Raw genomic sequence first — 14,789 nt, 5'->3', positions numbered from 1 at the left:
AAACATTCCATTTTGAATCAAACTACTCAGTGGGATGTCTCTTCATTGGAGGGCTACCCTTCAAACCCTAGTAGTAACCAATTTACCCTCTGAGGACCTTAATCTATGATTTTAAACATGAGTTTAAACATGAGTTTTAATATTAAATGCCCATTCTGGGTGAGTGGTTCCAGAAGAATTATTCCTCACTTGGCAGTTAGATGGTACAGTGGATAGATCACTGGCCTTGGGGTCAAGAGGATGGGACTTCGAATCCAGCCTCTTACACTTTACTAGCTGTGACTGTGGGCTAGTTACTTAACCCTGATTGCCTCAAATCCAGGGCCATTTCCAGCCATCCTGATTCATATCTAGCCACTGGACCAATAGATGACTCTGGAGGAGAAAGTGATGCTGGTGACGTAGCCGAGCACCCGCCCTCTCAAGTCCAATTCATGTGCTTATCATGGCATCACCTCCCTGGTGTCATGGTCTTCTTTGAGAATAAAGGATAATAGTATTGTTACTCATTTAAAATGTTATCACTTCCAAACTCTTTGGAGGAGAGGAAAAAAAAATCTTCCCCCCCCCTTCCATTGATAGATCCAGTAGAAAACTCACTGAGGACAAATCCAACCACCCAAGGAAAGAAGCTTAAAGTATCGTGATCCAATTATGCCAAAGAAGAATTCTGGCTATAGATTCAAAAGGAGATTTAATAGTAACCGGGAACAAGTTTCCCCACCTATATGCCTTTTTACCACTGCATCTTAATTTTAGCCCACATTTAGCACGGAATTGTATATATTACATTGGATTGTGTACTCTGTCCATTTGAAGTGATGCTTAACAGAAACTTTTCTTAGTAGGCTTAGTAAAAAAAATACTCTTCTAATATCTAATTGAAAATTGGATGATTGTTACTAATCAGAAGTATACTGAAGGGGCGCTCATGAGTTGTTTTAAAAGCCACAATTTCTTAGGGTTACTACTAGTTCAATGCGAATAAGTCTACAAGTTACCCTCTAAAGACCTCAACATATGACTCCCTTGCCAGTTGGATGAGTGGTCCCAGAAGAATTGTTACTCATTTAATATGTTCATACTTCCAAACTGGATTAATAATACAACGTGGTTAGTATAGACTTATTCATAGAAAGTTTACTGGGAGGCTGTATGGGTCATAGATAGAGAACCAGTCTCAGAATCTGCAAGACTTGGAATCTAATGCCAATTCTGACACATGCTGGTCAGATCTCTGAAGAGTGAGATCTCTTTAATTCTTTGTCTGAGATGTAGGTACTTATTAATACTTGTTGATTGATATGTCAATGATCCCAGGAAATTCATTAAAACTATAAACTTTGAATAGGTGTTTTTCCATTGGTAGAGTGTTTCTTTACTAGATTTTTCTATATCAATGAAATAAATCCAATCTCTTCAAAATATTAATAGGTTACAAAAGTCCTAAGGGAGCTGATTTTTATCCTTTCAGCTTCCTTTCACCCACATCATCAATGGAGTTGGTTTAGAGGCCCTGTGATCATGATGTTTTGCTAAACCTTAGAGACACGAATTGAGGAAATGAGTAGTGTTGCTTTGTGGTTGATAGTCCTGGGCTCTAATCTTGCCTTTGACATAAATTCCCTCTAAGATTATAGAAAATGGGTTAGGGTTAGGGTTAGGGTTAATCTCTGAACACCTCAGGTGACTCTTCAGGACTATAACATCTAGAACATTCACTGCCCACCCAATTCTTACATTGAAACATTTTCCCATATCACTACTAGGGTGCTAGGATTGGGGTCAACACAGTCTCAACTACTGAAAATGCCAAGCCTGACCCTTGGAGTGTCTGATCAGTCAGTTAATCTCTGTAGGTCTCAGGTAACTTTTGGGGGCTGCTAAGTGGCAGCCTACTTTATAGAAAATGTTCCCACACTGGACTGATGTAAACAGTTAATTTACTCCTCTGGCTATTTAATACTTCACATGCTTATGTCATCCCCTAAAATGATCTCTTTTCATTTTTTTGAGTTGCCTTAGAAAAGAAACAGTTCACTCTCATTGGAAGTCTTTAGAAAGAGGATGAATGTTTGTCTTGTATGGCGTGGTGGCGATTCCTTTTTGGTGCATTGACTATTGTTCTATGATTCTATGACTTTCCAACTATTCAACTTGGCAAGTCATCCAACTTTCCAGCAATCACTCTCTTAAGACTTGCATAGCCTATTCATATTTTGAAGAGGCAAAACATGCTATTTCTTTCCAAGATAAAATTGCTTATGAGCAGGGATAGGACCTTAACTTTATGTGTATCTCCTATGGTATCAAACATGGTGCTTTGCACAAAGTAAATGCTTCATAAGTTTATTTTCATCTGTGTAGCTGTAAACTTACAGTGGTGACGAACTAAGGCAACAGCTTGTGGTAGGTAGGTGGCACAGTTCATAGAGCACAAGTCTAAGAGTCAGAAAGATTTGAGTTCAAAACCCACCTAGGACATTGGGTAAGCTAGGGAAAGTCACTTCACTTCAGTTTTCTTAACTATAAAAGAGGGTTAATAATAGTACCTATTTCCTAGGGTTGTTGTGATGAGATAACATTTGAAAATATTGAAAATATTACAATATAAAATAACTACTAAACAAATGTTTTCTTCCTTATTTCTTGTTTCTTGGATCATAAATGGAATTTAATCATTAATTCCATTAAAATAAATTAACTTGGAAAGGTGATAAATTCTTCAAGGTGATGGCTGAATTTACTCCATTCACATTTTGTACCAGGGAAACCCATTATAAAGAAAATGAAATGGTGAACTTACCAGAATCTTCAAGGGGATTTTGGCTTGAACTGGATAATTCTGCCAGAGAAAAACAGAGACAGAGGCAGAGACAGAGATAGAAACAGAGACATAGACAGACAGAAACAGAGAGGCAGAAACACAGAGAGAGACAGTGAACAAAAGAGAGAAAAAGACAAAAGGGTTAATCAATTATTCTTAAAACTTTGCTAACATTTCTTCTTGATTCACTTTTATTTTTTAAATTATTAAAAACTAATTTAACCTAATGAATTTCTGCCATCCTTTTGATTCTACCTGCTGTCTTCAAACTCCCCAAATGGATTTTTAAAGACAATAATTACAAGAATTGTTATTTCTATAACTTTTAAGTTTTCAAAGTTCTTCATCATAAAAGTAGATGAATCATGCAAGTATGATGGCCCTCATTTTACAGGTGAGCTCTTGGAGGCTTTGGGCCTGCTTGTGCAGTTATTTAATATATGTCAGAGCTGGGATTTCTACCTACTTATCAGGATTCCAGTGCTCTAGAAACAACATCAAACTAAACAATTTGTAGAAGAGTGTGTATATATATATATATATATATATATATATATATATATATATATACACACACACCTATAACCACATAGATATAGAAGATAGGTAAGAAAAATAGACAGATGAGATAGATAATTAGACAGAGTTAGTAGCTAGCTAGGTAGCTAGATAGATAGAGAAGGATGGATGGAAGGATGATTGGATGGATGGATGGATGAATAGGTAGAGCTACATTGGGATCTAGAATTAGGTATCTAGTAGATGCTCAGGAAATTCTTGTTGCAGTTGAGGTGACATATTAAACATTTTTCAAAATGAGTTGATGTGGTCTTCTAGGTCACCATAGATTTTTAGGAATTAATCAATTTGGATGTGGTTTCTAGTGACCTTGATCTTTCATTACTTTCATTAGTTTGTCAATGAAGCACTTAGGAATCGTATATGACATTAAAAAACTCATTATTTGATTAGACTGTTGAATTAACATTCACTTTGAAAGCTACCATTTCTTATCTTCCACTTCCTGTCCCTTTTATGGGAATTTTGTTGAATGAAATAGACCATGAGAGATCTAATCACTGTCGAACTAGCAACCACAGCACCTGGATGGAGAAGACATTAGCCCAGTGCAGGGTACTTTTAGGAGACAGGGTTTTTAGTGGCTTGTCAGATCAATAAGAGGAAAACATGTTATGTGTCAGTCAGAAGGGCAAATGTGACCTTGGGCTATGTTCATGAAATTATGATTTCCAGGACAAGGGAGATGATAATCCTCCATCAATCTGCCCTGATCCAATCCAATAGGCAGTCAAATTATGGATAACATAGAAGGGACATTGACACGTAGGTTCTTACAAGAGGCTAGGGCATGCCCATGGAAAGATAACAAGAAACCTGGCCAAGAATGGAGAGGTCAAGGAAGAAAAATGAGGAAATTTAGGCTAGAGATGAGAATGACTTTTTAAGAGGTAGTCATTTTATGATATTTGAAGAAAGATGTCAGATGTATAAGAAGTCCTAGATTTGATTGTTGTCCCCAGAGACTGGAATGAGGAACAATTGGTGGAAGTTCAAGAGAGTCAAATTTGATATCCAAAACAAGGGCAAGTTCCTTAGAAGTTAGCAATAGCTAAAAATGGAAGGCTCTCCCTTGGAGATGAGTGAGCTTCCTAACTGAATGTCTTCAAGCAAAATCTGAATGATCAATTGCTGAAGATGCAATAGGTGGTGATGAGGAATGATGAGGAAACCTTTGCAAGCCTCTTTCAGACTGAAGATTTTATAATTCTGTAGTCATCGTTTATAAGATAATAATAATAATAATAATAGCTTATATTTGTGGAATACATTGTTTTGGAAAATATTTACATGCATTGTTCTCATAATGAAACAGCCAGCATTCATATGGGTCTATTTTCAATTCTAAAATCACAAACTTTACCCCTGGTCTCTCTTTAGAGTAAATGAGCACCATTAGTCAAAATGGGGGTGAGGGGGTTGGATAACTAGATGATTCTGTGCATCAAGTTCTGAGGACTGGTCCTCAACTCAGGAACAATTCATCTTCCTGAGTTTAAATCTGGGCTCAGATACCTTCAGTTGTGTGACCCTGGGCAAGTCACATAACCCTTAAGTAAAGTCACTTAATTGAGATTTTTGCTTTAGTTTCCTCATCTATAAAAGGAAGCAGAGAAGGAAATACTCAATGACTTCAGAGTCTCTGCCAAGAAAAGCCCCAAGGGGTACCAAAACACTGGACAAGACTGAAAACAACTACAAAAGTCAAACTGGGAACTTGGAGAAAGTAGGAATGTCTGATCATCACTGCTGAAAATCTAGATGAAAATGTGAGTAAAAGTAGTGTCGGCTGAAGAATATCTTTATCTATAGGTGTCAGAAGACATATGTTCTATGAGCTTAGGGAGATAGATGCAAGTCCATAAGTGAACTAAATGAGGAAACCAAAGTCAAGGGAAAAATCTGTAATCATCACAGGGCAACTAGGGCAGATATCCCTGGGACTAGATTGTAGGAATTGATGTCAGGAAGACCTTGGCTAATAACTGTGTGACCCTGGACATTTCTCTTTTCTCGATCTCAATTTCTTCATCTGTAAAATGGGGATGGTAGTACCTACCTCAAAGATTGTTGTGAGGAGTAAATTTTATAGCATAGACATTGCAATATAATATATATTATATACTACGAGTATATTGTATATACTATATATTATATTACTATAGTATAAATTGCTCTCATATATTGTATATTATTAAATATATAAATATGTAAAATAATAATTTTTCAAAATTTATATAATTAGAGCTATATAACTTCTAATTATTATTATAATTATGATTATTATGACGGTGCTGTTGCTGCTGCTGCTGCTGATTACAATGACTATGGCCATAGCAGTGATTAGTTGAGAATCACTCTTATTCATGAACATATAGCAGACCAGGATTCCTCTGTGGTAGGGCATGTGTTCTTTTCAGGGTACATATGATCACCCCTAGAGGGCTATGGCCATATTTTTCACCCCACCTCAGGGTTCTATCACCTTAGTGCCTATTTCCTCGGGATCTTCCCCTCCCCAGAGAAGGTGTAGGTCAGATTCTATGGAGGAGACTGTCTCCTCTCAGGAAGCATCTACACTTTTTCAGATATAAGGATGCCAATCATCAATCCCCACCCATACACAAACTGGCAACACACAATCATGCACACACACACACACACACACACACACACACACACACACACACACAGACTCAACTGAATTTCCCCAGTCACAAGAATTATCAGTTGCAGCTCTGAGCTAAGGGATTTGAGTATTGAAATGTTTTCTACACTGGGAGTAGACTTTCAAGGTGGATTTGCTTTTGTTTAAAGCTCAGGATTGTGAGGACCTTAGTGGTCTCAACAGTGAATTGTTTTTAAAGTGAAAAATCACCATTTTGGATAAACCAATATATTTTGATCCAAAACAAGGCCTCTAAGGATTTGTTAGCAGACATTGAATTGAACTGGATCTTTAGGTTGGGAGAGTCCTTTAATTGACTTTTCTTGTGTCATTTTTATCCTGGAAAAGGGAGGCCAACATTAGCAATACTAACAAACATACCAGCAGCAGCTTAAGTAAGACGTGTTTTCTTTGATCCTTCCCTACTGTGTATAAAGGAGAAAAATAGCAGCCATCCCATTTGCTGCTTCCCTTTTTCAATATTCTATCTTGAGCAAATTGTATGGTACTGACTTTAGGGGCAAAGAATTTGGGACAAGATACAACCTGAGTGACCTTGGGCAAGCTCCAACCTACCTAGATTTAATTGTAAAATGAGAGCCTTATTCTTTACTGGCCTCCAAGTTCCCCTACTGCTATCAATCAATAATCTTCTGATCTCCCACCTCTGTACCTTTGCCCAGACAGTCTCCTCTACCTGGAACACCTTCTGGAACTCATGACTGTGAAGGTCTTTCTTCTTCATTCCTTTTTCCTTGACCTGCATACACAACTTATATAGATAATATCAAACTACCCTGGACCAGAAGGGGAGCCCTTGTGTGTTAGATTGGTTTCCCTTTTGTCTTTGGATCAATGTGTACTGCCTTTATTTTTCTCATAAAGGGTCCAAATCTGTGAGTTCATTGACTTAGTAAACTGCCATTGGGGAAACCCCCCTCCCCTTTTACCAATGTAGCTTGCTCCCTGCCCTTCAACTCAGAGATCAGAGAATGACCTAGGGCACTAATAGACTCTGTGACTTCCCGACAACCACCTAGGATTGAACCTAGATTCCTTGACTCACTATCCACTAAGTCACTCTGCCTTTCCTTTAGCAGAGGCTATAGGTTCTTAATAAATGCTCATTAAGCAAATGAACTACAGGAGTAGAATCTATTTCAGCATGAAGAAAGAATAATTTCCAAAGCAGACATCACACTCCTAGCATACGCTCAGGTATTCTCTGGATTCTGGATTCTCATTTAAAAATGTGTTTCCTAGCCCTTCTTACTGTGAATATCCTTGACGATGTAAACAGATGCACTGTTTGGCTTTTTTATTCTGAATCCAGACTGGCTGAAAGAATGGCTCCAAGAAAGTGTTATTTTTTTTTCATTCCTCAAAGCTCAATTATGAGTACTTAATTTTTTTTTTTTTACTTTGCATTACAGACTGTCATAGCCTTCCCAACCAGGTTTTATTTTTTTTCCTGGCTAGAGATATAGCTATTTCTTTCTTTAGAATCTTTCTCTTTCAAAGTATTTTCCATAGAAATAAACACGGCAACAAATTTAAAATACTTCAGGCACGGTTCAAGTTGAACCTTTAAGACATTTATCAATTTCCTCAAAATTTTAGAAAAATAAGAATATAGATTTTGAGCTGGAAGGAAACCTTTAGATCCTCCATTCTTTTTTTTTTTTTCTGTTTTACAGACAAAGAGACTGTGGCCCAGGGATTTATCCGAGATCACACAGATAAGAAAGGGGGCAGAGGCAGATTTGGAATCCACTTCATCTGAATTCAAATCCAATCCACTTTCTAATTTACCAAGCTACTTCTAAGTTTAAGATACTTGGTAAGCAGCTTGAAGGTAATGAATGTTGCCCATAAAACTTGATTCATCCTTTAAAATAGAGACCAGCTAATAGCTTACTAACTCACCATTACCCTTCACAGACCAGAATATGCTTTACTTTTGTGCCTGCAGTCTATGCACTCTTAACGAAGGTTTGGATTTAGCCAAGGAAATTAAATCATTTCCTAGGAGCTGCTGGCATTTCTGGGAGCTGCTGCTTCCCCTAGAAACAGTAGACAAGAAAGTCAGCTTGAGCCAAATCAGGGCCCAAGAAGCAGGTGTCTGTTTTGAAAACTAGTACACTGTTAGTGGAGCTGCAGATTGGTCCCCTTGTTATGGAAAAGACTTATGGAAACTATGCAAGAAAGTCATCATATTATTTGTGTTCCCAAAGAATCCCAAGGCTGGACATACAGAAAAGAAGGGGAAAGATAGGGAAAAAAAAAGATCTCATTTATGGTCAAATATCCATGGCATCACTTTTATAGTAGAAAAACACAAAAACTATTGAGTGAACAAATCATAGTGGATGCATGCAATTGAACGCAATGGTATGACAAGAAATTGCAATTTTAAACAATTTAGGGTATTTTGGGAAGAACCATAGGGATGAAGAATGAAATGAGTAGAACCAGGAGAATTATATATACAGATTTGTAATAGTGTCAACAAACCAAACACTTTTAAAACATTTAATTCTGATTAATTATAATGACTAATCCCAGTCCCAGAGATCACATTTCCCCAAATCTCAATAGAGAGGTGGAGACTATTGGTGTGATATGCTTAAGTGAGATAAGATCATTGGATCTGCTGGTCTTATTTAATTTTTTTCTTTGTTAAAAGGAAAAGATCGTTTGTGGAAGTGTATAGGAGCTATGATATCAATGGTAAATGGAAAACTTAGATGAGGAATCACCCTTTGCCAGTTCAGATCAACTCATAAAATTGACCAGAATTCTGAGGTATTAAGGAAGGTTTCTGGAGTCAAAGCTAATGTGATTAAGACAGGATTAGTACTAGGGTCCTCATAATTTGAGAATAGAATCTCTCTCTTGTACACTACTTTGTCCCTTTTTGAGGAAAGGACTATTAATATAAAAGCAAAGAGAGTCAACAAAACTTCCACATATTTTTCAAAGTCATACATGATCCCTTGAACAATTTGAGAACAGATAATTTAAATATTCTTGCTGTTCAGTCATGTCTGTCTCTTCATGATCCTCTTTGGCAAAGATACTGGAATGCTTTGCTATTCCCTTCTTCAGCTTATTTCACAGATGAGGAAACTGAGGCAAAGAGGGTGAAGTGATTTATTTGCCCAAAGTTATTCAATTGATGCCAGATTTGAATTCAGGAAAATGAGTATTTCTGACTTTAATTCTAGTGCTCTATCAGCTGTCCCACAATTTAGAAATCCTAATGTAAAGGCTATCTAATTATAAATATCAATAGAGATGTGAAACAAGAGAACCAACATTATCCTAAAGCTTTATTTTGTCCTCGTTATTAAAGATGTCTCATATAGATTCCAAAAGAGAAGAATAATTCCCTAATGTTAATGAATTTGTCCAATTGCCCTAGTGTGCAAATGATTTTCTAAGGATTTCTTTCATCCCCAGATTATCATAGAACATTCTAGATGAAATACATAATCAATTTAAAGAGTTATATCTAACTATCCATATAGAAGAAATAGGGATATGGGATGAAGAATGCCTATTGTTAATACTATCATGGTACTTTTAAGACAGCTCAGAAAGATGATCCATCAGGATGAGCATCATGGACAGACGCTGCTAATAAGCCCTGAACTGACTCCAAAACTGAATAGGACACTGAGAGCATGCTACACTTAATTTTGGAAATTGTGCTGTGTTTTAATTCAATTTGATTTGATTTAACATTCATTTTAAAGTGCTTACAATTTTCTAAGTATTTGAATATAGAGATAAGACAGAAAACAACCTGTCCTCAGGCAACTTACATTCTAGTGTGGAAAACTCTATTATGTACACATATCTATAAATGTTAGTATAAGTAAGTATAGGTATAAGTAAGACTACAAGAAGGAGTAGTAGTCTTACTGACTTGATGGGATCAGAAAAGGCTTTGGGCAGGTGATGGAGTCTGATATAGACCCTGAAAATAGGTAGAAATTCAAAGAGATAAAAGTGAATTAGGAGAATATTCCAGACGTGGTAGATGGTCTAAGATTGGGAAGGTGTATATAAGGGAATAATGGGAAGGGAATAAGCATTTTTGAAGTAACTTGTATGTGCTGAGCATTGTGCTAAATACTTTTAAATTTATCTCATTTAATCCTCATAACAATCCAGCAATGTAGGTGATCCCATTATAGTCATTTTATGGTTGAAGATACCGAGGCAAGCAGAGATGAAGTGATTTACACATGGTTACATGAAGCTGGATTTGAACTCAGGTCTTCCTGTTAAAGTGCTATTTCTGTTGGGTCACCTAGCTAACCAGAAGACAGCTATGTGAAGAAAGAAGATGAAAAGTCACATATACATAAATAAGACAGTTTGACTAGAAAATTGACCATGTGTAGGGAGTAATATATAATTTATCTAAAATGATAGGAGAGAACCATAAAGTGAAGGCTATGTTGTCCTAATGGCAATAGTCACTGAAGACTTTTTTTTTTGTGGGAGAGAGAAGAGAAGAAGAGAAATTCATCATCAAACATATGCTATTGAGTATCAATTTGATAATGGTATGGAAGATTTTCCCATATAAGCTAGTTTGATTCCTGCTGCCTTTTAATATGTCTGAGTTTGGGGGTGGCTAGGTGGCACAGTGGATAGAGCACTGGCCTTGGAGTCAGGAGTACCTGAGTTCAAATCTGGCCTCAGACACTTAATAATTACCTACTCATGTAGCTTTGGGCAAGCCACTTAACCCCATTGCCTTGCAAAATCTAAAAAAAAAAATGTGTGAGTTTCCCTCATTCTTAGAAACTTCTCTGGAACCGATCACCAGGGTATTGTTGGATATTTTTCTTTTTTTTCTCAGTCCAACTCAATGAAAAAACAGACAGCTGCTCATACTTGCTTCTCAACCTGTGCAATCTAAATTCCACTCTAAATTCAACTGAAAATATTAGCTCCAAAGTTACCAATCATGGTAGGAGATTCACAAATGTGATTATCTTCTCTTGGTATGAACACTTCTCAACGGGTCTACTAAATTTGATTACTGTGATTCTCGACCACTCTTGCAGTCTCCCTTACTGGTTTTACCAACCTTATCGTATCTCCTAAATGAGTACGTTCATTCCTCAAAGTTTTGTCCAGGGTTTTTGTACCTATTCTTTCTCATGCCTGGAATGCTCCTTTTCCTTCTTCTCCCTTTAGAATCCTTCAAGACTCATCTCAAATCCTACTTTCTACTTTCTTCGGCTCCACATATGCTATCTTTCATGTACCTATTTATTTACATGCCAACACACTCATCATAAAACAAACTCCTTGAGAACAGGGACAGGTTTTTTCAATTTTTTTAAAATCTCAAGTACTGACCCACTGCTTAATAAATCATTGCTTGAAATTATCGACAAATGGGAGAGGAAAGAGACTGGACGATCTATATATGTAGTAGTATAAGTAAAGGAAGCAGAATAAATTATTCTGTTTAAAAAAGTGTGATTAGAAAAAGCAAACTAGTTGATGGATAAGCATTTGATGTAAAGAATGGGTGGACCTTCACAAAGAAATTATAGGAGTAAACAGACAATAGAAGCATGAAATGAGAGGGTTGGAATTAAAGGTAGCATCACAGATGAGATGGATGAGATCACAGTCAAAAGCAGGAGAATAATATAAAGCACTAGATAATCACAGTGAAACTGGCTCTATGTAGTGATAAAAATAGGTGATAAAAATAAGATCCAAGATTTTTTCCTTCTGGAATTTCTTCAGGTTTACCTTCAGATAGACTAAGAAATTCATTTATCTCCAGGTATTTGAGAACAAAGAAATAAAGAATGAGAAAGACAGTATAACCATTGTCATCCACTTGTTTTTCTTTATGAATAGTTAAGCTGATTTTTTTTGCAAGGCAATGGGGTTAAGTGACTTGTCCAAGGTCACATGGTTTGCTAATTATTAAGTGGCTGGGGTTGAATTTGAACTCAGGTCCTCCTGACTCCAGGACCAGTGTACCTAGGCTTGATACTTTTTGAATGATTATAGTTATCTTTTCAGGAGGTCTGAAATCTTCTGAGGTTTGACATAATTGGCACAAGAACACAAGGGGATGTCAGACATAACAAGGAATTCTTCTTTTTAGATTTATATTCAATAGATTATATAATAACAAACACCTTTGGCGAGCATTGGTTCCCTATTTTATCCCCAGAATGAAATTAATAATCAGTTGACCTTCAAATAAAATCTAATCTGTTATTAAATCTTTTAATTAACCATTTTTGATCCTATAGATTATTCACCAGAACCTTTGGACAATATTTACAGTTTATATAAACTACTCTGTCTAGTTTACATTAGAAAAAAAATAGAGGTACTGGGGCAGAAGTAGAGAAGTCTGGAGAATGAAGAGTGAAACCCCATGAAACGGTGGTCCAAGATATTCACCAATCAAAAAAGGGCCAATGGACTTTAGGCATTTTCAGCAACCTGGTGAAGAATGACACATTCTCAAGCATCTTTCTGAGCCAATGTTGGTTAACTATTTTTCTGAAATTTTTTTTCCCAGTTCCTTCTTTCTTCAAGCATTACGGATGCAAAACTGAGTGCTCCCATATCCATCAGAGCTAGTAACTGGTTCTCTTAATCCGAGAAAAATACTTGGACCTGTACAGCCTCAACCTAGGGGATTGCCTTATTTAGTTAAAGTACAAATTGTCTGGTGGAATATCAGTATGTTGTGTAGAGACCCCTGCCTTGGTGTTCACTGACTGAAGTCCCATTTTGTCAAAACTTGGAGAATCGCAAGCTTTGGTGATCTTGAGCTTGGTCTGGTGGTTGGCTTTGAAAAGATGGGATGAAAGTAAAATACAGATGTCTTGGCCAGATGTGCTGGGGAAGAGTTTAATGCTTGTAAGGGAGCTTCTGCTAGGAGGAAAGTAGAGGTAAGATTTTGTTTCCAAAAAAAAATCTACCCAAGCCTCAGCCTAGATACTAGTTTTCAAAGACAGCAAGGTTGCAGAGAGGGATAATGGCTTCTGGGGCTTAGGTTGATCGGCTTGTTTCTGGGTTATTCTCCTGGTCAGGCAGCTAGGAGTTCTAATTGTAAAATGGAAGAATCTGTTTTATCTTTCTCCTGCTTCTTAAGGCTAATCCCTCGCTAGACTGTATTGTTTCCCTGTGTCTTTTGTCTTGGGGAGAAAGGAGACAATCTCAGGCTCATGAACATCTTGTTAAGGTCTGTTGAGGCTTAGAGGGGTGTGACACAATTTTCTTGCTGAGTCTTTTTATTGAGGATTTTTTTTTTCAGCTGGCTTGTCTTGGAGGTCTTTGAAATGTCTCCTAGTAAGTAATGATTTTTTACTTGCTTTTGTTCCTTTCCAGATCTGGACTGTATTTTGCTCTATGTTCTTTGGGGGTCTATTTCAGGTATTGTGGGAGCTGGCTGCCTCACTTTCAGAGTAGTTGGGGAGGAGGGGGGAAAAAAAAAACCTGTGGGGAGCTGTCCAGCCCAGGCTGGGTTCTGGAACTGGCATTTCTCACCCCTTACACGTCCATCTCCTTCTCCTCTCCGCTCCCCCACACTCTGTGGCTTGAAGTGAGCCTACTTTGGGACTTGCAGTCTGCAGGGTTTTGCAAACACCCATCTAAGGAAAGGTTGAAAGGCTTGCCTGGGTTGTTGCAGAAGCATTTCCATAAAAAGCCATGAACTTCAACAATGGAATGACAACACTGAAAACCTTATGCTCTCTTGGAGAAAGAAGGGGAGGAATGGGATCTCTCACCTCTGGAGAAAATGTCTTAATATGGTCTTTAGCCCTTTACCCTGGGTTCAAGAGCAGGTGAGGGTCATCTGCTAATGGCTTTTGCGCTGGATCTGCTAATTGGTTCTCCCTCCAGTCCATTTTTCTTTTTATCTCCCCTGCAAGTAATCTGATTCCTTGAAGGATTCTAATCCCCCTCCCCAGACTTGCCATACTCAATCAACAAATATTAATTAAGCCCCTGCAATGTGCCAGATACTGAGCAAGGTCCTGGGAAGACAAGAAAAAAAAAATGGAACAGTTCCTATGCTCACATGCTTGAGGGGACATATTAGTTATCGCTATCATATTGGCTAGTATCTGAGGGTGCTGTGTCTTACAAATATGATCTCATTTGATCCTTGAAACAACGCTTGAAGTAGATACTATGACTAACACCACTTTACAGATGAGGAAACTGAGGCAAAGAGGGGGTGACTAAAAAGTACCTGAGGCTGGAGTTGTAGTCTAGTCAGTCTTCTTGATCCCAGGACCAGCCCTCTATCCGCCCTGCCATCAGTCCTTTCAGCCATGTCCAGCTTTCTGTGACCCATTTGGAATGTTCTTGGCAAAAATATTGGAATGTTTTGCCTTGCCTTCTCTAGATCATTTTATAGGCAAGGAAACTAAGGCAAGCAGGATTAAGTGACTTGCCCAGGGTCACACAGTCAGTAAATGTCTGAGGTCAGATTTGAACTTTGGAAGATGAGTTTTCCAGACTCTACGCTGAACCCTGGGCCACCTCACTGCCCAGTAATCATATCCATGCAAGTATATATAAAATAAATCCAATGTAATGGGGCATGAGAGTAACTAATAGCAGGAAAGGAAAAGATCATAGGATCGTATATAGATTTGCAGCTGGAGGGATTTTTGAAGGTCTTCTAATACTGTCCTTGTCTTT

General features: G+C 37.6%; 1 protein-coding gene across 3 annotated transcripts in view; it reads right to left on the bottom strand.

Annotated features, from left to right (window-relative positions):
* The window catches only part of MDFIC2 (MyoD family inhibitor domain containing 2), a 332,530-nt gene that overhangs the window by 57,819 nt on the left and 259,922 nt on the right, over nucleotides 1–14,789 (bottom strand). For all 3 annotated transcript variants that reach the window (XM_074198749.1, XM_074198750.1, XM_074198752.1), the window contains one exon: nucleotides 2,807–2,845. In XM_074198749.1, the coding sequence (XP_074054850.1) occupies nucleotides 2,807–2,845 (39 nt within the window). The remainder of the gene's footprint in view (nucleotides 1–2,806; nucleotides 2,846–14,789) is intronic.

This window comes from Macrotis lagotis, chromosome 8 (assembly GCF_037893015.1).
Source record: "Macrotis lagotis isolate mMagLag1 chromosome 8, bilby.v1.9.chrom.fasta, whole genome shotgun sequence".
Taxonomy (NCBI): Eukaryota; Metazoa; Chordata; class Mammalia; order Peramelemorphia; family Peramelidae; genus Macrotis; species Macrotis lagotis.
Note: the sequence above shows the minus strand (reverse complement) of the source record. Positions and strands in the feature narration are given on the sequence as shown.